We start from the raw sequence: 26,524 nt of genomic DNA on the forward strand, positions 1-26,524 counted from the left end.
GCATTAAAAGTTTAAATCATGTAATATAAGGCTTGATAAGGACCACAGATTAAGGACACTTACATATATCAAGACCAAACCTGTGGAAGCTTTTATTATTATTTATTTTCTTTTTTATCTTTTACAACCATTCGTAACCATTTTTAAGGATATAGCCAATTAAAATAAATCACCTTTAAATTTTATGAGTTACCATATACATGTAAATAATGCAATAATTATTATTTAAACTGATGTAAACATTATCACTGTAAATTCTTGAGCACCAATCGTATTCATTTTAAATCTTTTATCTAATCAACATCCTATTTAAAACTCATTTAACATAGCAAATGTTTTGTTTTTTAGTGTTTTAAATTTTAATAAAAAGATAAATAATGGCCCGTAAATATATCCCTTCACCTAATACTCTTTTAACATTAAAATATAGGAACTATTATTTTTTTTACTACCGTGTGACACGGGTGCTCCGTTGCGGAGGAATTTATGAAGAAAAGAAAAGAAGAAGTTACTGTGTAAGGCTTTTCAATTTGATTATCTTTACATTTTTATACATGTATGACAGCAATTTTTTTTTTGCGTCATAATATGAGGCAGGCATAACCTGTGAATGGGGACGAAGTCTGTATGTATTATTTTCTTAATTCAATCATGTTGATAAAAGAAACCGAAATACCGTACGTAACGTTCCCGATTTTGGTTCTGTTGTTAGGGAATTAGCTGTGACGTTCTTTAAGTTATGACGTCATATTCGATGTAAACAAAAGAAACGCTTTCATCAAGTAACGTAACGTTTTTTTTTTCATATAAAACAATTATTAAAATTGAATTTGTATTGAGATCCAAACTTATGTTTTACTAGACTGATAAATATAAAAAAAAATCAAAGTCTCATGCAAACAAGACAGATTTCTGCGCAAATGCGGGAAAACCGGAACAGGAACTAGATCTGAAAAAAAACGTTAACAATTTTGAGTTCATTAGTACAATGAAAAATTCGGGAAATTTTCCCAGATTTTTTTTTTTTTTTTTTTTTTCATTGATTTTTTTACCGTAATTGGGGACTTCGTCCCCATATAATGCTATCATGTTGTTGTCAGCATAGGCTGTGTCGTCAGTGTCATTATCCTAAGACGCATGGTTTCTGGATAATAAAATATAACTGTACCTAGTATAACTATAAGTAAATAGAAATCAATAAAATTCTGAAAACAATGTTTATAACCACAATAGGAAGGTTTGGATTAATTTTTGGGGTTATGGTCCCAAAGGTTTAAGAATTAAGGGCCAAAAAAGGGCCCAAATAAGCATTTTTTTGTAGTTTCCAGTCAATATTAAACTTGTGTTTAAGTGGATAAAATTCTCTCTTAAATTATACCACAAGTTCCCATACTACAAAGGAATGATTAATGGATGTTAAGGGAAAGGGGGAGGTGAAAAAAATAGGGGGGTAAATAAGAATTTCTGGGGGTGGGGTATAATTTTTCTCATTTTTGATTTCAGAAAATAAAAAGATTTTCTGATGGATTAATATCCAATAGCATAGTGTATTGCTCAAAAGCCAAACATTTTTTTTTGTTCATTTAAAGACCTCATTCATTCTGTGTCAGAAACCTATTCTGTGTCAACTATTTAATCAAAATTCAAATTCAGAGCTGTATCCATACTTGCCCTAATCTGTTCAGGGTTTGACCTAGAGCTGCGGTTGTATAAAGCTGGGCCCAGCAGAGCGTATGTTATCATAGATTTCATTACTAATATACCAATAATTGTATAGGAATTAAATTTAAGTTCATTGTATATAGCTATATTTCTAATCAAAATACAACCCAAACAATTATGAATTAATGTAAAGACTGAAGCATTGCTTTAAAAGAAAGAGTGTGAAAATTAAAACACCCCAAGAGTCATTATACACTCAATAAGAGTTCGATTCTGTATTGAAAGAAGAAAGGCCAAGTTCTTTGGGGTAATACTTGTGCAATTTTTTTGGGGGGGATTAATTAATTTAGTGGTAGGTTTGTTTGTTATTGTTATTATGTTCACTATGAAAAGTTATAGATCAAGTTAGAATTGTATTTTTTAACTGGTAGGGGACTATGGATTGCCATGCAATACTCACAGAATGCTTGTTTTGAATAATTTACACCCCTAACTGATAAGAAAACAGTTGAAGTAATATGCATTTTGAAAGCAAACTTAGAAAATTGTTATATGATTTATTACAGCTCCCAAGCCCCAAAGACAGCCCAGAGAAAACAGGAGAAATAGAGCAGCAATGGCTGAAGGTAGGAAGATAATTAAATGTATTCCAATGGTATTATTAGGAATGGACATGAAAATGTATTCCAATGGTATTCTTAAAAATGGACATGAACATGCATGAGAAACTTTTGTTAATAACTTTGCATTCAATATTACAAAAATGATTTGTAATTAAAACACTTTGTCTGGGCATTTGAATGGAATTCTGGAAATGAGATATTAAGGAATTTCAACCATACATGTATGTGTTTTGCAATGGTATTGTCAGTTTTTCTCCACTAATAACTCTGATTGTCCCTTAGTCATTTATTTCCCCTTTATTTTTATTTTAAACTTTACATGCCACACATATATATACCGGTATATACCGGTATATATATATATATATATATATATATGTGTGTGATGGGGGAAAAAATGAAGAAAAACACTGACAGCCAAACAGAAGTGAATTCAAAAGAATGATGACTATCCTCATATTTCCGACTAGTTTATCATGTTTATAATGGTTGATAAATATGACTAGTTTATAATTTTTAATATGACTAGTTTATAATTGATTAATATGAGATTTAACATTTTTCTGTAACATTTTGGGCAGCAGATTACAAGTTAAAAAAAATATTTAATGTAACTTACCCTTTTGTATTAATCAATATGACACTGGCAACACCAAATACACTATTTAAAATAATCATGTTGAAATATCCAATATAATGAAATAAATAACATAAAGCTTTAACTGGGTAAACAATGTTTTTCTCTGGGTTAAAATCTGCTCTATCACTTAGTCGTGTATTCTTTATAAAGTGTACAGTATGTTGACATTATATTTACATGAAGATTCAAAGCATCTGAAGTGTTTGATAACTTTGATAATGTTAATTTCTGTGTGAAGTTTTTCGCTTCTTATTGTTTATTAATATTCGTTTGTCACAAACAGCAGATCAAGATTCTGGAGCAGCTTCTAATGAGATTCCAGGTACCAGTCCAGAACCAGTTTTGCAGACAGCCAATACATGCAATAGTAATCAGGATACTGGTATTGTTGATATTGATGGTGGAGCTCTTGAAGGGGTGAGTGTTTTATCCTGATATTATTATGTGGAGGACAACTTTCTTTTCAAAAGTGAGGCATTTGCCTCCATTACGCTACGGCCCTGATTATTAAAACAATTATACAATACAATATATAGGTTATTATGAAATAAAATACACACATGTACTGCTATAATACACAGGGGTGGATTTAGGGGGGGCAGGGGGCCCGCCCCCCCCCCCCCCCCCCCTTTTTGGGAAAAAAATTGGTTGCTTATATAGGGAATCACTGAAGCGTGACTGGAGCGGGCCCCCTCTTAGGTCAGTCAGTGGGCCCCCACTTATGAAAATTCCTGGATCCACCACTGATACAATAATACAAAGTACAGTTGACAGAAAGATAGACAAAACAATGTAAACATATTTAAGTTAAAACATGAAGTCTCCATTTCACCAGGTAAGGTAAAATAAATTCTACTAAAATAGACAGTATCAATAAAAATTTAGGCACTATCGGTACTATTTTCTTAAATCGGCACAATATTATAAGCTATTGACAAGAAATAAATCATTACATGTGACAGTTTTCATGGTTTTAGTAAAATTTGCAAGAGGAACATTAAGGCAATTTTGAAACTATTGTTTTATAATATGTAATGTTACTGAAATATGTTGAATGGAAATTGCATTATTTTTTCATCTACTTAGACTGATGGAATTGTATTTGTGTAATTGTAGGGCGGTCAAGTCTTAAGAAATACTGTTTCATTTAGTTGTTTATTACAAAGACCTGTTAGAGTATATAATGTTAGAGCTGGCAGGAGTAAACCAGGATTAAGGTAAATTTTCCATATTCTCTAAATTAGTCTATGAGCATCATAATATATCACAAACTGTCAAAATTTCTTAACTAGGAATCCCTTTACCTACAAAATAAGAAATAATAATTCTCTTTATAGAGTCCTAATATATTTTTATACCCCTGCCATATGTCCCAAAATTGATTTCTATGCTCTAACTTTAGTTTGCCTCAATCAAATGTTATTAAACTTATACACAATGCTTATTACCACAAAACACAGATTATAACAACTTTTGGTATAGTTCTTTTTACTGTTATTGAGCTATGGCCTTTTATAAACCTATATGAAAGCTGGGGCATCATTGTGTACCATGGACACATTCCCAATTTATTTAAGGTGGTACCCAACACTTCACTAAAATTAATTTGGCTCGTTTAATTTTCATAGAATTTAGTCAAAGTATTTACTTTGACACTTTAACAAAAACATAAGAATTTAAAAAAATTTGAACCAACCGTTTTGTCAGAAAAATTACACTGGTTATATAGCAATTTGACAACCACCAATTTTGATCATTGAGAAGCTTAACATCCGTTTTACAACACAATGTAATTAAAATGTTTAGCTGACTTTACAGAGTTATCTCCCTGTAGTGTTAGGTACCACCTTAAATTGATCTGCAACATCATGTGAACATGTGCAAGGTTGGTCAAATGTTATAGGTGTTAAGAGGAAACATTATAATCTTCCAAAGTCACATGAACTTATATATTTTCAAGGTAAATCAATATTCATACGAATAAAATGGTTTAAAGATATGCTTCAACATGCTTTAACAAGCAACTTACTTATTTTAAAGGAGTAGGTCCGGTAAGGACTGTTTTTGGCCTCAAATTTCAATTTCATCTGACGAAAGATTTTGACCACTTTTTAAACACTTAAGTGTCTATTTCATATGATTTAATTAATTTATGTGCAAGATTTTAACTTATTAAGTCATTAAAAACGATCCGATTCAAGCTCAAATATGGAAAATCTACCAAATATGCGAAAAAATGTCACTTTTCAAATGGTTTTTGTCAAAAACGGAAGTGGCCGCATCTGTGTTCATCCTCAATCTTTACATATGTTATGTATTATCATCAAATACAATTTCCATTTCAATATTTTGGATGAACACGAATGCGGCCACTTTCGTTTTACCCGGAAACCGTCTAAAAATTAACTAAAATGATGGAATTGTGAAGATTTCAGTAATTTAGCACGACTTCATGGTGCTAGTACCCAATATATGTACATTGTAGTGTCAAAAACAGCCCATATTTATGTAGCAGAACCATTCTGCTATCCAATAACTAAGTAAAAGTTAACATTTTAACAATTTTGTAAAACCGCTATATTTTGGGGCCAAAAAGAGGTCTTACCGGACCTACTCCTTTGGAAAATTAAATTGATGAAAAACAAACATAAAATATTTAAATGTTTTGTATTTTCTCTGTATATTTCTTTAGGCCTCAACATTTAACTGGTATAATGTTAACCAGAGAGGTTTGTCATGGTAGACTGGAAGGAGGGAGCGTTGGGTCAACAGAAATCCAATTTCATCCTGGAAATATTCAGCATGGAAACTATACAGCAGACACAGGTACTGCAGGGTAGGTTCTTATTAAACATCAAAGACTTCAAAATATAAGGTGGTATTTATTCATTAGCCTGCTTTTGTCATGCTTCAGTGATTCCCTATATAATCAACCAAATTTTTCCCAGAAAAAGCTGCCCCCCCCCCCCCCCCCCCCAAGCAATTATAGATGAAAACATAGTTATACACTGAACTTACTGGATTTCAATGTCTAGATTCTAGTAGCCCCTGAATCACAATGTATTTTAGTGATACTGTGGAAGTACTTTTATTCGTGGGGTACCAATTTTCGTGGTTGACTTTATCCACGAATTTAAGTGTCCAACGAAATAAAACAACCATTACAAGTCCAAATCAAGTCATGGAAAGATCCCCATCGGTAGGTTTGATTATTGATATCATCTAAAAAATATGAATAACGCCAAATCTGAGAATACTATAATAGCAGTCACAGAACTACAACCGCATGCAGGATAACATTTTGTATACCCATTTAAATTTTTATCTTTTAATTCTCATAAAAAATATTTTTGATGGACGAAAGTCAGATTTCCAGTATTGATATGCTAGTATGATAAAGTGTTCAATTATTATTCTGATAGTTCTCGCACATATGGGAAATAATAATTTCATGCTGGGCTTCATTTTGATAAGAATTATTTGACAATTCAACATACCTTTAAAGCATTTGTTTATGTTACCGTTTCGATTCTTTAGGTGACATGTTTATGGCCTAATTAACACCTTTGTTGGTCTTTAATCTGTTGATCACTTTATCATTGGTTAATTAGTGTTATCGCTACGATTTACACGGTCAATGTTTACTTTGCAATTTCCTTCAATCAAGACTATTTGTAATCTTCGTTTCTAAAGGCTTTAATTTTTCAATTATTTCATTTTATTAGAAAACTAAAATCCACGAATTTAAAAACCAACGAACATGTTAATATTGATCAAACCACGAAAATTGATACCCACAAATTAAAGTACTTTCGCAGTATATGTTTTTGAAAGCTAGTTGAATTACCGGTACTAGTAAATAAAATGCTTTGAAAATTAAAAAAATATATTGTTGTTTTTTTTTCAGGAGTATTTGTCTATTATTGCAAGTAGCTATTCCATGTTTAGTTTATGCTGACGGTCCTACAAATCTGACATTAAAAGGAGGAACCAATGCAGATATGGCGCCTCAGTTAGATCACATGACAATGGTATTTAAACCTATAGCGGAAAAATTTGGAATGAGATTTGACTGCAGAGTTATCAGAAGGTATGGTTGTTGTAACAGTTCTTTGATTGTTGATTCATTTCATATGGTGGCATTTAAAGATCTACTTGTATCACATGTGTTTTAAGAATGTTCATTTGTGTAATTTTATTCACTATTAAATATTAATGGTAATGTTTAATATCATTAATTGTTACGTCCAAGTTTTTGTTTGTAGTGATTTTAGCTTTAAATGTTAAAGTAGCATTATTCATGAATTACCACTTTGTGTTTTGTAAAATCTAAGAAAAATGGTTTCCCACATAAAATACACTTTATTGGGATTTGTTCCCCATATAAATGGACATCACAAAGATTGTAAAATCATTGACGTCACAATAGAAAATGTCCGACACCACAAAGGAAAAGTGAGTGTTGTATGATGTCAATAGGTCAAGTGTCACTGATTCCCAAAAAGGGATAAGGTCTAAAGGGAAACCACAGTCGACTATATACCGAATTGAGTTGAAAAAATCTTTTATAAATAACATAAGAGCTAATTGACAATGTCCAAACACTTGTTCGACAGATGTAGATGAAAAGTGGCTAAAAAAGCTTCTATATCAGTTCAAAATAAACATATTTGTTAGTTTCTGGGTATTTGTTTTAAACTAAGATGTAATAATTTCTATTTTATCATATAGAGGGTATTATCCTAAAGGTGGTGGAGAAGTAAAGGTCACATGTCATCCAACCAAACAATTGTCAGCAGTTACTATGACAGACAGAGGAGATATCAAACAAATCTATGGTTTATCATTTGTAGCTGGAGTTCTTCCTGTCAGGGTAAATAATGTCTAATTGTATTTTGTTAGCTAACATAAGAAAGTTTCTGAAAACTCGTTGGTGTACTTACACTAATTATCATTTACTTGAAAAATATGTGAAATATTCTTTTTTTAAGATCAAATATTTTTTAAGTAAAATAACTTTTGACATGGAATAGAATAGAATTGAAAATTTTAAGTCAGAGGATACATGAACATTACAAACATAAGCTCTGCAGAGCTTTTTATCAACATGGATCTTGTGTTGCAATAGGTTGCAATAAACTGCAGATTTAAATTCATTAAAAGACAGTTGGGTTTTTTATTTTAATAAAACATATAATATTTTTTGTAAACATATTTGTATTTTTTAACAAATGAAACACTGACCACACCTTTCAATGCTAAAAATGGTAAATAAAATCGCTTGTATAAGCTGCATAAAAAAATCGAAGTGATGATATTTCACAACCATATTTGGTGCCAATTAGAAAAATTTTAAGTACACTTAAGCATGGCTAAGGTGTTCATTGATTAGTGAAAGGTTAAACAGTTGATAATTGCTGTAGGATGATTTGACGTCACAGATCTGCTAATATGATGCATTCTTTTTTATTTCATTACAAGTTAATATTTAAATTGGTGAAAATTAAAGTGGAAAACAACTTTCAACTCTTTATTCAAAGGTGTTTTTTTTTAATTTATGGTCTTTTTTTACAAAATATTTTTTTAGCTCAAGTGGCAATTTCTGACCCTCTTTCCTATTTTGAAATTTGAAAATTAATTTACTGTCTTTAAGAGTATTTTCCAAAACATTTTATTGTATATATATATAGATTCTTACATTGATACCAGTGGATTATCGGATTTATCCAATTGAGATAGTTAAATTATCAATTTTAAAGTCCGAGCCACCTCGGCGAGGACTTTAAAATTTATAATTAAACTATCGAGATTGGATAAATCCGATAATCCACGAGTAACTATGTAAGAATCTGTTTCTCTAATGATTAAAAAGACATTTTCTTTTTTGTTAACCGAAAATCCCCTTCGAGTGCCTTTCACATTGCACGAAGTTGTCAATTTCATTAACACCTGTTATCGTATTTTAAATTTTTTTATACAATGAGTTCGGAAAGGGATAAATATCCATAGAGTTAGAGAAAATTTTGTAAAGCTCATCCAGGCCATTGTTTAATACAGTTTATAAGATTTTTATGAATATTTCCATCTCCTTTTTTATGAGAAAAGCTCAAAATTATGACTATGGAACAGATTAATGTATATTTCAGGTTGCCCATGTTATGGCAAAAGTTGCTGAAAGTATAATACATAAAGAATATAAAGATGTGTCAGTAAATATAGACGTGGTCAAGGAAGTATCAGCCGTAGGAACTGGTACAGGTATTGTGTTAGTATTCATTTAATAATAAAGTATTAATTTCCCTTCTGGAGCACCATTCATTAGTTTAGTATACATTCCTCATTCTGGAGCACCATTTATAAATTTAGTATGTATTTCCCTTATATGGCACATCCATTCCCCCCTGGTTCTATTTGAGGTTATTTTGTTTACTCTGTGCTAAGTTTTCTGTGAAGTGTTTTGAAATTGTTGTTAGTTGTTTCATGATGTTTTTTTGTACTGGTGTTTAAATATCTGGGTTTTTTTTACTTATAATTTTTTCACCCATTCCTTGGTATTTCCTTTCTTTTTTTAAATATGCATATATGTCCAGTAAAATATTGGTTGTTGTTGGTTTATGTGTTTTTATTTTTGGAATTATTATTTGTTAAATGTTGTACTAAATAATAATCCTGGGACCTTGATACCTATTGTAGTTAAGAATCCATTAATGAGATTTATTTTAGACACAATAACATATGGTGGTTTAAAGAGAGCCGAAAAATACCAAAGGCACATAGATTTTTATCTAGATCCCCTGAGTACTCCAGATACTCCCTCACTTAATTATAAGTAGTATCATAGCATTACAAGTCTAAAGAACTTGAAATAATACTAATAGTATGAAAATGCATGAAAGTGGCTTAGTTTATTGTTAAAAATTTATGGTTCTAAACTTGTCAATATTGTATTATCTCAACTTTCATATCAACATGAACAGGAATGCCAAATTAAAAGTGAAAATAATACTCTTAAAGCATCACATGACTTTGTACATTCATTTTCAGTGTCATGCTTAAACTATTCTTTTTTTCAGCCTAGTTGCAGAAACTACAACTGGATGCTTTTTGGGAGGTACAGCTTTAGGGAAGAAAGGTACTCATATAAATCTTTACAATGTTGGCCTTGTGCATTTATATACCAAAGAACAAACCAAAAAAGCCACAACCATAAGTAAAACTTAGTGATGAGTCTATGACAGATTTTACAACTCTGCACCAACGACCAAAGAACATGGATGTGAACGACAGCAGGTCTTCAACAATGGGCAAAGCCACAGTATGCTATAAAGTCCTGTGATGACAAAAAATAAAACCAACTTGAAATAATAAAATCAGCTGTTCATGTGTGTTAGATTTATACTAAAATGATAAATGATAAATAATGGCAAGTAGAAATCAAAGACAACTTGATTTTTGTCGAGCCTGCAACTTTTGTTGCCGAAAGCTCGACATAGGGATAGTGATCCAGCTACGGCGGCTGCTACGGCGGCGGCGGTGTTAGCTCACTTCTTAAAAGCTTTATATTTTAGAAGGTAGAAGACCTGGATGCTTCATACTTTGTATATAGATGCCTCATGTTACGAACTTTCCGTCAGTCACATGTCCAATGTCCTTGACCTCATTTTCATGGTTCAGTGACTACTTGAAAAAAAAGTTAAGATTTTTTGTAATGTTAAATTCTCTCTTATTATAAGTAATTAGATAACTATATTTGGTATGTGCGTACCTTGCAAGGTCCTCATGCCTTTCAGACAGTTTTCACTTGACCTCGACCTCATTTCATGGATCAGTGAACAAGGTTAAGTTTTCGTGGTCAAGTCCATATCTCAGATACTATAAGCAATAGGTCTAGTATATTCGGTGTATGGAAGGACTGTAAGGTGTACATGTCCAACTGGCAGGTGTCATGTGACCTTGACCTCATTTTCATGGTTCAGTGGTTATAGTTAAGTTTTTGTGTTTTGGTCTGTTTTTCTAATACTATATGCAATAGGTCTACTATAATTGGTATATGGATTGATTGTAAGGTGTACATGTCTAGCTGGCAGGTGTCATCTGACCTTGACCTCATTTCCATGGTTCAGTGGTCAAAGTTAAAGTTTTTTAGTTTTGGTTTATTTTTCTAATACTTTATGCATTAGGTCAACTATATTTGGTGTATGGATTTATTTTATGATCTATATGTCGGTAACGCAGGTTTTATTTGACCTTGACCTCATTTTCACGGTCCATTGCTAAGTTTTAAGTGTTTGTGTTTTGGTCTGTTTTTCTTTATTTATAAGCAATAAGTCAACTATATTTGTTGTATTGCAGAATTGTTAGCTGTTTATGTCTGCCTGGCATGGTTCATCTGACATTGACCTCATTTCAACTGTTCATTGATCAATGTTTTGTTTTCTTGGTTAATGTTGAGTTTATGTGACAGTTGTAATAAAGCTTTATATTTAGGTCTATCAAGATAGTATCAAGGATTAGTAAAGAAGGCGAGACATTTCAGTGTGTGCACTCTTGTCTATATAGAAGTTACATGAGCTTCCTTTTAATGTTTAAAATATACAACTTCAGTAACAATCAACATAGATTATGCAATATCTGTAAATATTTGTTATTTATTAAAGGAAAGCAAGCAGAACAAGTTGGACAAGAGGCAGCAGAAGAATTAATTAATAATTTATATCACGGAGGTTGTGTGGATGATTATATACAAGATCAGGTTTGTGTTTACACCATTGGCAGATCAAGAGGGGCCTTGGATGTCCCCCCCCCTTTTGTGGAAAAAATTTGGTTGGATTATTGAGGGAATTACTGAAGCATGACTGGAGTGGGCCACCCTTAGGTCAGTCAGTGAAAAAAATCTGCTTGAACACAACTTGACCTTTCTACTCAAAGAGAAATCTTCAACTGTGTAAATGTTTAATTGGAACAAATTATGATGATAACACGTCCCATTCTAATGACTGTGTTCAATCTACTTGTTAAATTCTTCTGTCTGAACAAATATTGATGCTCATGTAAACTTTGATCAGCCTTACAAAAGTTCCACTAGAAATACAATATATTTTCCTGCTATAACAAATAGTCTACTGTCCCTGAGTCATAAGCCTCTTGCCTTTGTTAGACTTGTACGATTTTTAATTGAAGTTCATTTATATGTTTTGGATTTTAATATGGCTTCATATATCACTTAACTAGTAAAATTAAGAATGGAAATGGGGAATGTATCAAAGAGACAACAACCTGACCATAGAAAAAACAACTAGAAAGTCACCAACAGGTCTTCAATGTAATGAGAATTCCCCCACCCTGAGGCGTCCTTTAGAACTTTAGCTCAGTACACATTTTTGTTTAGAGGCCAGCTAAAGCATGACTTCGGTTGTGGGATTTTCTTGCTGTGTTGAAGATCCATTGGTGGCTTTCAGTTGTTGTTTACCCTCTGCTTGGATTGTTGTCTCTTTTACTTATTCCCCATTTTCAGTCTCAATTTTATAATCTTTATTCCATTAAGAGAAAAATACTGTGATATTTTTTGCAGTCATGATCATATATTATGAAGAAATTTCTTTTTCATGACACTTGTGAATAAAAACATCTGCACATTTCCTTGAATTCTAACAGTTTTACTGTCAAGTGTTAGCTATCATATGCAATTAGAATAACTTGTTAATAACTTATATATTTATTTTTGGTGCATACCTTTGAGCTTTAACACTTGTACATATATAAACCTTTACCTATGTAAATAATATGGTTCTACAGGTGTTTTGTCAAAAATTAAAACATCAATTTCAAAGATCAATTTTCTGAAACTAGATCATAGTTTGCTTATATTATGCAGTTGCAAGGCACATTTATGAGAAACAATTTTTTTGATAATCTGTCAATATATAGTGCTTAGATAGTCACATTTACCTGTTCATTGTAAGATAAACAAACATCATGTAACCAACAATATTATTACTATTTTCACCTTTTGGGGTTTTGTTTTGACATAAATTAGGAACAGATACAGTATGGGTACTCCTCATTACAGAATAATGGATTGTTTGGATGTCTGTTCAACATTTTTCTATGATTCAGTATAAATTTAAAACTATATTGGTGTTACTATATAGATAGTAGGGATACATCTACACAATCAACACAGAATGGAAACTCTTGTCTTGATCCTTAAAAAAAACAGGTGAAAAAACTGTTAAAATAAGTGTAATTTGGGTACACTCACGTAAGACACATTTTCTGATAAACACTCATCAGTTGCCTGTTATTATTACCACTATTTAGGTTATGATTTTACAAAAATATCATGGCATTTTCTAAAAGAGATATATTTTTCCCCACAACTCAGTTGATAACAATATTTATGCAGTTAGATTATTGGATACATTCATACTGTCTCAAGTTATTTTCAATTTTAAATTAAAAAACCCACCTTTTTGTTATATCTTAGCGACTTAATTCTTTCACACCATTCTCTTTGCTAATTTTATACAGGGAGTTATTATATTTGTAAACATATTTATATGAAACATAACCTTGTAATATAAATATTGACAAATATTATACAATGTCTTTAATATTGACAAATATTATAGAATGTCTGAAATATTGACAAATATGATACAAGGTCTAATATAATGAAAAACAAAATGCAAGGTCTAATATATTAAAAAACAAAATGCAAGGTCTAATATAATGAAAGACAAAATGCAAGGTCTAATATATTAAAAAACAAAATGCAAGGTCTAATATAATGAAAAACAAAATGCAAGGTCTAATATATTAAAAAACAAAATGCAAGGTCTAATATAATGAAAAACAAAATGCAAGGTCTAATATATTAAAAAACAAAATGCAAGGTCTAATACAGAGAAAAAAAATGCAAGATATAATATATTGAAAAACAAAATGCAAGATATAATATATTTAAAAACTAAATGCAAGATATAATATATAGAAAAACAAAATGCAAGGTCTAATATATTGAAAAACTAAATGCAAGGTCTAATATATTGAAAAACAAAATGCAAGGTCTTATATATAGAAAAACAAAATACAAGGTCTAATATATAGAAAAACAAAATGCAAGGTCTAATATATTGAAAAACAAAATGCAAGGTCTAATATATTGAAAAACAAAATGCAAGGTTTTATATATAGAAAAACAAAATGCAAGGTCTAATATATTGAAAAACAAAATGCAAGGTCTAATATATTGAAAAACAAAATGCATGGTCTAATATATTGAAAAACAAAATGTAAGGTCTTCTTAACTGACAAACAAAATGCAAGGTCTAATATATTTCAAAACAAAATGCAAGGTCTAATATATAGAAAAACAAAATGCAAGGTCTAATATATAGAAAAACAAAATGCAAGGTCTATTATATTGAAGCAAAATGCAAGGTCTAATATATTGAAAAACAAAATGCAAGGTCTACTAAACTGACAAACAAAATGCAAGGTCTAATATATTGCAAAACAAAATGCAAGGTCTAATATATTGAAAAACAAGATGCAAGGTCTAATATATTGACAAACAAAATGTAAGTTCTACTAAACTGACAAACAAAATGCAAGGTCTAATAAATGCAAGGTCTAATATATGGAAAACAAAATGCAAGGTCTTATATATTGAATAACAAGATGCAAGGTCTAATATATAGAAAAAAACCAAAATGCAAGGTATAATATATATAAAAACAAAATGCAAGGTCTAATATATTGAAAAACAAGATGCAAGGTCTAATATATTGAAAAACAAAATGCAAGGTCTAATATATTGAAAAAACAAATTGCAAGGTCTAATATATTGAAAAACAAAATGCAATGTCTAATATATAGAAAAACAAAATGCAAGGTCTAATATATTGAAAAACTAAATGCAAGGTCTAATATATTGAAAAACAAAATGCAATGTCTAATATATTGACAAACAAAATGTAAGTTCTACTAAACTGACAAACAAAATGCAAGGTCTAATATATAGAAAAACAAGATGCAAGGTCTAATATATTGAAAAACAAAATGCAAGGTCTAATATATTGAAAAACAAGATGCAAGGTCTAATATATTGAAAAACATAATGCATGGTCTAATATATAGAAAAACAAAATGCAAGGTCTAATATATAAAAAAACAAGATGCAAGGTCTAATATATTGAAAAACAAGATGCATGGTCTTATATATTGAAAAACTAAATGCATGGTCTAATATATTAAAAACAAAATGCAAGGTCTAATATATGGAAAAACAAAATGCAAGGTCTAATATATTGAATAACAAGATGCAAGGTCTTATATATAGAAAAATACAAAATGCAAGGTCTAATATATAGAAAAACAAAATGTAAGATCTAATATATAGAAAAACAAAATGCAAGGTCTAATATATTGAAAAACTAAATGCAAGGTCTAATATATTGAAAAACAAGATGCAAGGTCTAATATATTGAAAAACAAAATGCAAGGTCTAATATATTGAAAAACAAAATGCAAGGTCTAATATATAGATAAACAAAATGCAAGGTTTAATATATAGAAAAACAAAATGCAAGGTCTAATATATTAAATGCAAGGTCTAATATATTGAAAAACAAAATGCAAGGTCTAATATATTGAGAAACAAAATGCAAGGTCTAATATATAGAAAAAACAAAATGCAAGGTCTAATATATGGAAAAACAAAATGCAAGTTGTAATATATTGAAAAACAAAATGCATGGTCTAATATATTGAAAAACAAAATGCAAGGTCTAATATACTGACAAACATGAAATTAGGTAACAATAGGCTATTATTTCATTTTTTTTTTATTTATTTTTGTTTTTTTAATGGATAATTGTTTATTCCAAATATTTCCTGTTTACAATTTCCTCAGTTGCCCAGGATGCAAACTGTGGATTCCTGTTTACATTTAAACCAACTGTTTTAACTGTATTATTTCAACTTGGAATTATTTTTAATTATGGAATTTGCATAATGTCTTGTGCTTGAAATTTTAATTAAATCCATGTTTATGCATTATAATGTTTTGAGCAGCACATAACACTTTCCATACAATTTTTTTGTATAGATAGTGTTGTACATATATTCTATTGAAATATGTTGTCTTTCTTGTAATAGAAAGTGTTGAGCGCCGCACAGAACATTAAAATACAGAATAAACATGAAAATTCATAATTTCAAGCACAAGAAATTATGCAAATTCAATAATTAAAAATAATTTGAAATAATAACCTATTTCATACTTTTCTCCGAATGTTCATGGTATTTTTACCCTTTAATGAAATGATTGTTGGGTCATTTAGGTGTACATGTCTGTCAAGCAAAGTTCATCTAACCTTGACCTCATTTTAATGGTTCTTTGGTTGATATTTATTTTTCCTGGTTATGGCTCTTTGTTGTTCAATTTGATTCTGGTTCAGATAAAATAAAATATTGTACATCATTGTTAAGCCTGTATTAGATTGTTTTTGCCTTCCAAATCATAGATTAAACTGGTCTTCCTCTTGCACTTTTTCAGCTGACATTTATATCAATAACTTTACATGCTGACCACATAAACATTCATCTCAAACTTCTAGGTCACATCTAAGGTAATGCAGATGGATTCAATTTAGGTTGAATGATTGGCTTTCAGGATAAAGAATTATCATTAAATATTTTGACCTTTTTTATTAAGAAATTTCACCAAAGTGATTGCTAATGATGAATCATTATTCAATATTCTGTAAATCCACTTTTTTGTACCCTATATTGACAGTTTTATTGCTTATGCCACTTTGAGTGTAAGATTTCTGTTTTTCCAGATTATACTGTTAATGGCTCTAGCTAAAGGCAAATCTACAGTTAGAATTGGTGCCTTGTCTTTACATACAGAAACAGCCATTCATGTGGCAAAACAGCTAACAGAGGTATGTTTAAATTGTCTTTACACACAGAAACAGCCATTCATGTGGCAAAACAGCTAACAGAGGTATGTTTAAATTGTCTTTACACACAGAAACAGCCATTCATGTGGCAAAACAGCTAACAGAGGTATGGTTAAATTGTCTTTACACACAGAAACAGCCATTCATGTGGCAAAACAGCTAACAGAGGTATGGTTAAATTGTCTTTACATACAGAAACAGCCATTCATGTGGCAAAACAGCTAACAGAGGTATGGTTAAATTATATGAATTAAAATTTTTTATTAATTTGTGAAGCAGCCTTAGATATATTTTCAACCAGCTGGGTCAAACCAAAACTTTAAAATTGGTATTTGCCGCTTCTGTAGTTACTGAAGCATGCATCATTAAGGAGAAAAAGCAAAGACTTACAAAAAAGAAGATATGGTTTGATTGCCAATGAGACAACTTTCCACAAGAGACCAACATGACACAGAAATTACTAGTAACAACTATAGGTCACTGTACGGCCTTCAACAATGAGCATAGCCCATACCACACTTGTCAGTTTTGAGTCAGAATATTGTCTCTGGTTAAGGTGACATGTCTGCCTGTAAACTGTTACATTGTGAACTATAAATTTGAGAATGGAAATGGGGAATGTGTCAAAGAGACAACAACCCGACCATATAAAAATCAACAGCAGAAGTTCACCAACAGGTCTTCAGTGTAGCACATTAAAAATCTTGCTGAGTGTATCAGTCTAGTAGAAAGCAGGGTTAAGTGTTTCTCATTTCTCATTTATTTATGGAGATTATACTGTTGCTTTTCCTGATTGAATTGTTTTAGCCTAGTAATTTCTGAGCTTTTTATAGTTTGTTGTTTGGTGTGGCCAAAGGCTTTGTGTTGAAGGCCTTCATTAGGAACGCTCAAACTTAAATTTTATATGAAGCCTGGGATGAGAAGCTATATGATCAGAAGGGACATAAAACATATAGCCAACAATCACTTTTCCATTGTGGCTTCAGATATTCTGTTTTATGCAGTCAAAATTTTACGGGAACCTGTGTGATATCCAGTAATGGCAGACAAATAGCGATAAGGTGTATTGAACCTTAGTTTCTTCTTAATTTCCGAATTTATCTCTGATCTTTGTTACCTGACTAATTTTTGCACCCACTAAACAAACTAACATTTAAAAAAAAAATAGTTCTATGAAAGAAAGCCCTCAGACAGAATCAGTATTACTCAATACTGTATACAATATGTAAATGGAATTACCAGGAAATGACACAAATATATGAACCTATATTTGATGGAAATTAAAAAACATGTTATTTTTCATTATTGCTATTCAATAATGTAAGTAAGTAAGTAAGTATATCATTTATTATAGTGACATGTGTAGTTTATATAATATTACATATAAAGAATACAGTAGTTAAATAAATTTACACCCGGCCTGTTGGACCTATAAGTCACTTTAAACCTACTGTTCCAATTTGTAATACGCAATGTGATTGTTACTTAAAAAGAAGTTCCTTTCTTTTACAAAAAAATTAATTTAAATATTTAGCAGCTTGTCTTTGATGAAGTGTCATTAAATTAGCAAATGTTCTATTACCAATAAAATGTCTATCAAGGTTCACTGATTCAAAATATAATTGTCTTAAATCATGGTATGCTTTACAGTACAACAAGAAATGTTTTTCATCTTCAACAGATCCGTCATCACAGAAAGTGCAAAGTCGTTCATCCGGAGCCTCATTTCTAAATCGTCCGGTTTCAATGCGTAAGGGTAGAATACCACAGCGAAATTGTGCCATAACTGATTGTTCTTGTTTCTTAATGTTCATTTTGTTGTAAAGTTCAGTCTCGTACTTCTGTTTAATAGTAATGTAAGTCCTTAATTTGGGAAGAGAAGTGATTTTACCAGTCCAATGGTTTTTACAGTATTCCATAATCTTTGTTTGAAAAAGTTCAGTATTGCATAAATTAACATATTCATACCAACTGTCCATGTCCACTTTGTGAAAAATTTCTTTCATCTGAGAGCACCACTGGCCCGATTTATGATAGTTCCAAAGAAAAAGCTTTTTCGTTAGTCTATCATTGTCCATTTTAACAAGCCGATTCCATCTTCTTACCATAGAAATCCACCGTCGTAAAGTTGGCTGTAACCATCCTAGGTCACTGTTTAGAGAAACTACTGGTGCAAATGTGTGTAATCCCAAAAAATATCTAATAGCACGGTTTTGTACCATCTCAATGGAGTGGTATGTTTTATATCCCCAAACACCTGCACAATAATCAATGACTGGTACAACACACGACTCGAAAAGGGTTTCAAATGTTTTAAATGCAACGTCCTTATTGTGAATCTTTGATATCATCCCTCCTAGTGCCTGTCCTACAGCTCTACCTAATGTTTCGGTGGCAATACTGAAATCCATTTTATCATTGAAAATAATGCCAAGATATTTGTATTGACTGACATATTGTAAACTGTTTGGTCCAATCTTGAAATTAAAGTTGCTTCGTGGGAAACGCTGTTTTCTAAAATGCATGACATTTAATTTTGAACAATTCACACTAAGTCTCCATCGTTGGCACCAACTGTATAACACATCTGTAACGTGTAAACCAGGCGTTCATATCTCAAACATCCGTTCCAGTAAATACTTGGATCCAAGTTGTTCACAAACAATACGGTAATGCTAAAAACTACAACTATCTACGTTATGCACAATGAACTAAAATATACACACTGACTCTTTGTCGAAATAAAGTAACAACGGACAATTATATATACACAAATATAATACAATAAACCAGCCTGTCCTCAAGATGGGACGATGTGTCACTTAGAGACAGTATAGCTGGTACAGCTTGTCCTCCGAATGGGACAGTCTGTCAATACAAGACAGAGCAGTCTGGTACAACTTGTCCTCCAAGTGGGACAACCTGTCACTACCAGACAGTGCGGGTTGGAACAACTTGTCCTCCGAGTGGAACAACCTGTCACTACCAGACAGTGCGGGCTGGTACAGCCTGTCCTCCAAGTGGGACAGTCTGCCTTGTCAATCCGTTCAACTTGTACGTTTACTTTGTACCTGGTACAAAGTGTCCTTTTAATATTAAGGCTCTTACTAGCGCTTAATATAACCAACGTACGCTCTGATGACTTGTGACGGCTCATCGACAGCCAACCGACAGCCTCGAGTGCCGTTTCTCACGCTCTTATATACCCCACGGCGAATATACTTTTTACTTGATAGGGGTGTTCTCTAAATGTTCCCGATACCGAACACAAGAGTACCTCTGAAACACCCCCATACCGATGGACCCAACCACTGACTCTCCCCCCAAATGTCTAAATCTGTTTAACTCTTTCTCAAGCGTAAACCATGCATTGATACACCAAGATTCTACTTGATTATAACCTTAACGACCAATAAACATTACACATCTAAGCAATGTTGCATATCATTTTCGGTCTCTGTTAGAATAACAATGTCGTCAGCATATAATAGAAGACTGATTTTCTCATTAGCACACGGTATTCCAGTTTCAAGATCTTTAATTTCAGTAGCTAAATCGTTGACAAATAAAGCGAACAATGTAGGCGATAAATTATCCCCTTGACGGACCCCGTTGGAACACTGGAACCAATTTGTACGATGATCATTTACGCAGACACATGATTCTGTGTCAATGTATAAGATAGATAATGAATTTCAATATAAAAGTCAATATTACATATGAAGTGACACAATTGTTGTATTATTAACATTTGGAAAAAGTTTATGTAAAGTAATTTTACCTTTGCACATAAGTGTTAAAATGTTTGAGTCATGTTTTAATTTTTATTGTGCGTCATATATTTGATTCTCTATATGGGTCATGATTACAGGTGTGTTTGCATGGGTATATACATGAATGAAAAATTTATAAAAGTACATGACTTGCCTTTTCATTATCATACATACTGATTTGACCTGAGTCTAAATCTATTTATGATTATCATTAATTCATATTTTGATTGAAAAACTACAGAAAAAAACATATGTAAACATTTTACAATCTTCATCAAACTGTCCACATTAGAAAAAAACAATGAGGACGTGATCAACAACAGGTCACTATACGGCCTTCAATGATGAGAAAAACACATCTAAAATGATTGAAAAACTACAGAAAAAATATATATAAACATTTGGCAATCTTTATCACGGTGCTGTTAATGCCATTTAGACAAACTGTCCTCATTTGAAAAAATGAATTAAGATGTGATAAACTGTAGGTCACTGTACGGCCTTTAATGATGAGAAACCCATTAATCTATATTACTCTGTAACCTGTTCTTAACTTTGATGTGATGTTAAAAACTTTTGGGAACCTTGACATGTTTTGCGTTAACATACTAAGTAATATCTGAACTCTATGCTTCAGATTTAGCAGGTGATAATGCTAAGATTGTCACCTTCTAAATAAACAAAAATATTGAAATTCTTAAAGTTCAGCTTTTGAAGAAATTGATTTCAAGGAAAATGGTGAAACACCAATACAATATTAAAAGTTCAAACTGCTTAATTTATTGAATTTTAATAAAACCATTATGTAAAAACTTTGATTAGACAACCCGTGAACTTTAAACCATTGGCATTAACATAGAATTTTCAAAATACAAAAGAACACCATCAGTATATGATATGTATTACCTACTGATAAGTTAACTGTATTTCTATATTGATAATTTATATTTTCAGGCCAATTTTAAAATTACAGAAATTAACAAAGGAGCAACACTTATAGAATGTGATGGAATAGGACTTGTTAATTCACAGGTTGGAAGTTAGTGATGGATCATACTGTAGTTTGTGCCAAGAAATCCAAGACCAGACATAAAAACACTAAGAAAACGTCTTTCTTAACCACTTTTCTTTTACTTCTGGTTACTAAATACAAAACCAGTAAATGCAATAGATACAATTATGCCTGTTATAGTCTTGTTGGTTTTGAAATTCTCTTAAAGTATACTAGATTGTAATGTTAAATTAATCTAATCTATTTTAGCATCATATGTATATTTTACTTTATGTTGCTGTGCATGACAATAAAAAGGTTCTGCATGATCATTACATACCCCTCACTGTAGATATTTGAATTGGTGGACCTTTTTAATAATAAAACCACTATTTTTTTTCTGTATTTATCGTATGAAATAGAAACCGGAGTTGGGTTAGGATTGCCACATGACGTGGATTTTAACAATATTCATATAAGGAGTCCACTTGTCTTTGTAAATCTATCTGAGATTCTACCATTAGGACAATATCGTCAGCATATAGAATGACAAACAATTTTAGATAAATATTTAACTCTATTTCTAACTCATCAGAGATAGTGCACAAACCATATATATTTTTATTATGTAAAAACAATTCCAGATCGTTATGATTGTACCTGAGATTGTGCAATAAATTTTATTGATCATTTTTACTCACCTTTTATATTTATTCATTAGGCCCTTGCCGTAGTAGAGGGGACATTCAGTTTTACCCTTGTCTGTCCATATGTCCATCTTTCCAGGTGTACATTCCAAAATTTGTTTATGTTCTCTTAACTTGAATTTGCTTCAACCAAATGTTATGACACTTATATACAATGTTTATTACCACAAAACACAGATGAAGTTTGAATTTTGGTGGTTTCACCTTTACCGTTTTAGAGTTAGGCCCATTACAAATAGAAAAGTTGCTTAATTTTTCGTTTCCATTCTTTGAATTTAGTTTTCCTCAAACAAATGTTATGGAAGTAAAACACATTGCTTATTACCACAGATGAAGATGCTACATGACTGAAAATCATGACAACCTTAATATTCAGGTCTGATATGTAGAATGTTTCAAGAAAGACTGTGTTTTCATCAGAGACCAAATATCATAGAAGTTTACAACTATAGGTAACCATACCACATAGTCAGCTGGAAAAGTCCCCGACAGGACACATGTCAAACTATTCAAACAGGAGAACTTAAGGTCTGATTTATAAGCAAATCAATGAAGGAAAACAGATATGATATACAGCAACAAAAGACAGCCACTGAATTGAAGGTTTCTGACCTTGATATAAGTTTATTTGATACTTGACCTAATATGTCATGTATATGTGGCATACAACATAATTGTTAGGATGCTGTATGATTATTCTCCATGACGTTTTCTTTATATTCATGAATAATAGAAAATGGTGAAAGTTTGAGATACTTGTGGCAAGACCGTGATTTCATAAAATGCGGTCTAGAACAGTAAACAGCTTACTCTTGTCTTATGGTAGAAGATTAGAGGACCACCTACACACTATCTTGATTTTACGTTGATTGGGTGAATTGAGATAGATGTTTGAACTCTTAGGAATTTTATATATCCTAGTTGAAGCCCTATGACATACTATTTTTTCGTCTTCTCTGAAACAAAATGGTTTTTGTTGAACTTCGGTGTTTCTGTTCATTTGTTTTCCTTTCATAGTTTTTTTTTTATTCCTCACCCACGATAGTAGAGGGGCATTCATTATGTTTTCTGGTCCGTGCGATCGTTCGTCCCATTTTAGGTTAAAGTTTTTGGTCAAAGTAGTTTTTGAAGAAGTTGAAGTGCAATCAACTTGAAACTTATTTCACATGTTCCTTATGATATGATCTTTCGAAATTTAAATCCCAATTTCATGGTCCACTGAACATAAAAAATGATAGTGCGAGTGGAGCATCCGTTTACTGTGGACACACTCTTGTCATCTCTGTTTTAGTTTGTTACCTGGATTTGTTTTCTCTCAATTTATTTATAACTTTTCAACAGCAGTGACTGTTGTTGCCTTTTTACATAATCATTGGCATTTATCATGCATGAAAGATCGCTTTTAATTAAATTTAAATCCGTTTTTGTTTTAAAACTTGAAACATGAAAGCAAAAGACTTTCTTTAAGTGTACTAGCTTATTAGAAAAGAATCTTCTCTTCAAATACAAGACAATTGTTTTGAAACTCAAGTGAATAACAATTTATATTAGAAAGCCGAGGGTGAATAAATACCTAAAGATGTCAGACCCTTGGTTTTTGTTAAGCCTCATTTGGTCTTTTATTCGGGGGGAGGTGTGGGTTGGGGTTAGCCTTCATGGTTCTGACTTGATTTCTTTATCTTGCAAGGTATACAACTACGATAATAAAATAGTGCAGTGCAGCGATCATTCTTTAGAACTATCTAGCCAATGTCATGCAACTTATCAATAATATGTTATACTTACATACTAAAGTTACAATATTATTTATATTCTGAAGACAACACTAGTCAAGAAAGTTTTTTTAAAGTAAAAAATTGCATTAGCAATGCATGGCGTATGCATCTGTTATACTATAATAAAATTGAGAATGGAAATGGGGAATGTGTCAAAGACAACAACCCGACCAAATAAAAAAAACAACAGCAGAAGGTCACCTACAGGTCTTCAATGTAGCGAGAAATTCCCGCACTCGGAGGCGTCCTTCAGCTGGCCCCTACACAAATATATACTAGTTCAGTGATAATGAACGCCATACTTATTTCCAAATTGTACACAAGAAACTAAAATTAAAATAATACAAGACTAACAAAGGCCAGAGGCTCCTGACTAAGGACAGGCGCAAAAATGCGGCGGGGTTAAACATGTTTGTGAGATCTCAACCCTCCCCCTATACCTCTAACCAATGTAGAAAAATAAACGCATAACAATACGTACATTAAAATTCAGTTCAAGAGAAGTCCGAGTCTGATGTCAGAAAATGTAACCAAAGAAAATAAACAAAATGACAATAATACATAAATAACAATAGACTACTAGCAGTTAACTGACATGCCAGCTCCAGACTTCAATTAAACTGGCTGAAAGATTATGATTTCATCATATGAACATCAGGCATAATCCTTCCCGTTAGGGGTTTAGTATCAAAGACCTTATCAGTGACTCAATATTAACGCCAAAATATGCAATCTTTAATGACTTGACAACAATATCGTAATTATATCCCTTCTTAATAAGTCTATTCAAAGGTTTTGTTAGTTTCTGAGGTGAATACTGACACCTTTGTGCTTTATAAAGAATTTTCCATAAAAAATTGGATGTGAAATACCTGAACGTATAAGAAGTCTGCATGTTGATCTATATTTACGAATGATGTCCTTATACCGATGATAAAAATTAGAAAATGTTTTGACTAGTTTGTGATATCGAAAACCCCGGTGTAATAATTTTTCAGTAATACATACATTTCTCTCGTTAAAATCTAAAACATTGTTACATACACGAGCGATTCGTACAAGTTGAGATATATAAACACCGTAAGATGGTGACAAGGGAACGTCACCATCTAAAAAAGGATAATTAACGATAGGAAATGAAAAATCATCCCTTTTATCATACATTTTAGTATTCAGCTTTCCGTTAGTGATATAGATATCAAGATCGAGGAAAGGGCAGTGGTCATTGTTAGTATTAGCTTTATTTAAAGTAAGTTCAACAGGATAAATTTCATTAATATACATACTGAAGTCGTCATTATTTAAAGCCAAAATATCATGCATATATCTAAAAGTATTATTAAATTTGTTTATCAGATGTTGTTTCGATGGGTCTTTGCTTATTTTTGTCATAAATTGTAACTCATAACAATACAAAAACAGGTCCGCAATAAGTAGTGCACAGTTAGTCCCCATTGGAATACCGATAACCTGACGATATACGGAATCCCCAAAGCGAACAAAAAATGTTATCTAGTAAAAATTCAAGGGCATATATAGTATCAAAGCATGTCCAATTAGTGTTTTTGTTTATTGCTACTAAAATGATTTAACTCATGAACGAAGCAAGATAACTCTAACTCAAATTCATAATTTAACTAACTATTTTCTAAATTCACAAAGCTGGAAAATGAAATCAATCTTAATCCTTCCAGTGATAACAGTAACTTTGATTAATTTTTTACCCTCAAGCAGAAGAATTTTTCAACTATACAAACATAGGTTCTCAAAAATAACTCTGTGAAAGAAGACGACGAGACAAAATCACTATTACTGCAAACAGTATAGAAAAATAAATTGGCAATCCCACAGATATATTCAACTACATTTGATGAAAATTAACACACAACTTTTTATCGGTATGTGATAATGAATTTCAATATCATAGTCAATAATATAAAGGAGGTGACACAATTATTGATCAATTAACCTTTTGAACAAGTTTATGTAAGGAGATTTTACCTCTGCACATAAGTGTTATAATATTTGAGTCATGTTCTTATTTTTTTTCTCTTTTGCGTAATGTGTTTTATTCCCTAGTGGTCATGATTACACGTGTGTTTTGTTGGGTATTTACATCAATTAAAAATAAATAAAAGTACATGATTTGCCTTTTAGTACTATAGGTATTGATTATTGTTTGTTGCTGACCTGATGTCAACATGATTATCAATTATTCATAACTGATTGCAAAAAATGAAGATACAAACATACTCAACATATGGAGATGTACTATGATTTCCAGTTAGACAAACTGCGATCAACTGAAGGTCAATGAGCCAATATCTAATGGTAAAGCTATGTTACTCTGTAACCTGTACTTGACTTTGATGTGATGTTAAAT

General features: G+C 31.5%; 1 protein-coding gene across 5 annotated transcripts in view; it reads left to right on the forward strand.

The window, feature by feature from the left end:
- LOC134712487 (RNA 3'-terminal phosphate cyclase-like) overlaps nucleotides 1–21,980 on the forward strand; it is a 29,575-nt gene extending 7,595 nt beyond the window's left edge. For 3 of the 5 annotated variants that reach the window (XM_063574123.1, XM_063574096.1, XM_063574115.1), the window contains exons 2-12: nucleotides 2,229–2,288; nucleotides 3,212–3,342; nucleotides 4,042–4,142; nucleotides 5,618–5,761; nucleotides 6,833–7,015; nucleotides 7,657–7,798; nucleotides 9,072–9,190; nucleotides 9,999–10,057; nucleotides 11,583–11,677; nucleotides 16,773–16,877; nucleotides 21,623–21,980. In XM_063574123.1, the coding sequence (XP_063430193.1) occupies nucleotides 2,279–2,288; nucleotides 3,212–3,342; nucleotides 4,042–4,142; nucleotides 5,618–5,761; nucleotides 6,833–7,015; nucleotides 7,657–7,798; nucleotides 9,072–9,190; nucleotides 9,999–10,057; nucleotides 11,583–11,677; nucleotides 16,773–16,877; nucleotides 21,623–21,712 (1,179 nt within the window). In that variant the 5' untranslated portion in view covers nucleotides 2,229–2,278 and the 3' untranslated portion in view covers nucleotides 21,713–21,980. Of the gene's footprint in view, nucleotides 1–2,228; nucleotides 2,289–3,208; nucleotides 3,343–4,041; nucleotides 4,143–5,617; nucleotides 5,762–6,832; nucleotides 7,016–7,656; nucleotides 7,799–9,071; nucleotides 9,191–9,998; nucleotides 10,058–11,582; nucleotides 11,678–16,772; nucleotides 16,878–21,622 lie in introns of all 5 variants that reach the window. The other 2 variants (XM_063574086.1, XM_063574104.1) reach the window with 1 other exon arrangement.
- The last annotated feature ends 4,544 nt before the right edge of the window (nucleotides 21,981–26,524 follow it).

Source organism: Mytilus trossulus, chromosome 1 (genome assembly GCF_036588685.1).
Source record: "Mytilus trossulus isolate FHL-02 chromosome 1, PNRI_Mtr1.1.1.hap1, whole genome shotgun sequence".
Lineage (NCBI taxonomy): Eukaryota > Metazoa > Mollusca > Bivalvia > Mytilida > Mytilidae > Mytilus > Mytilus trossulus.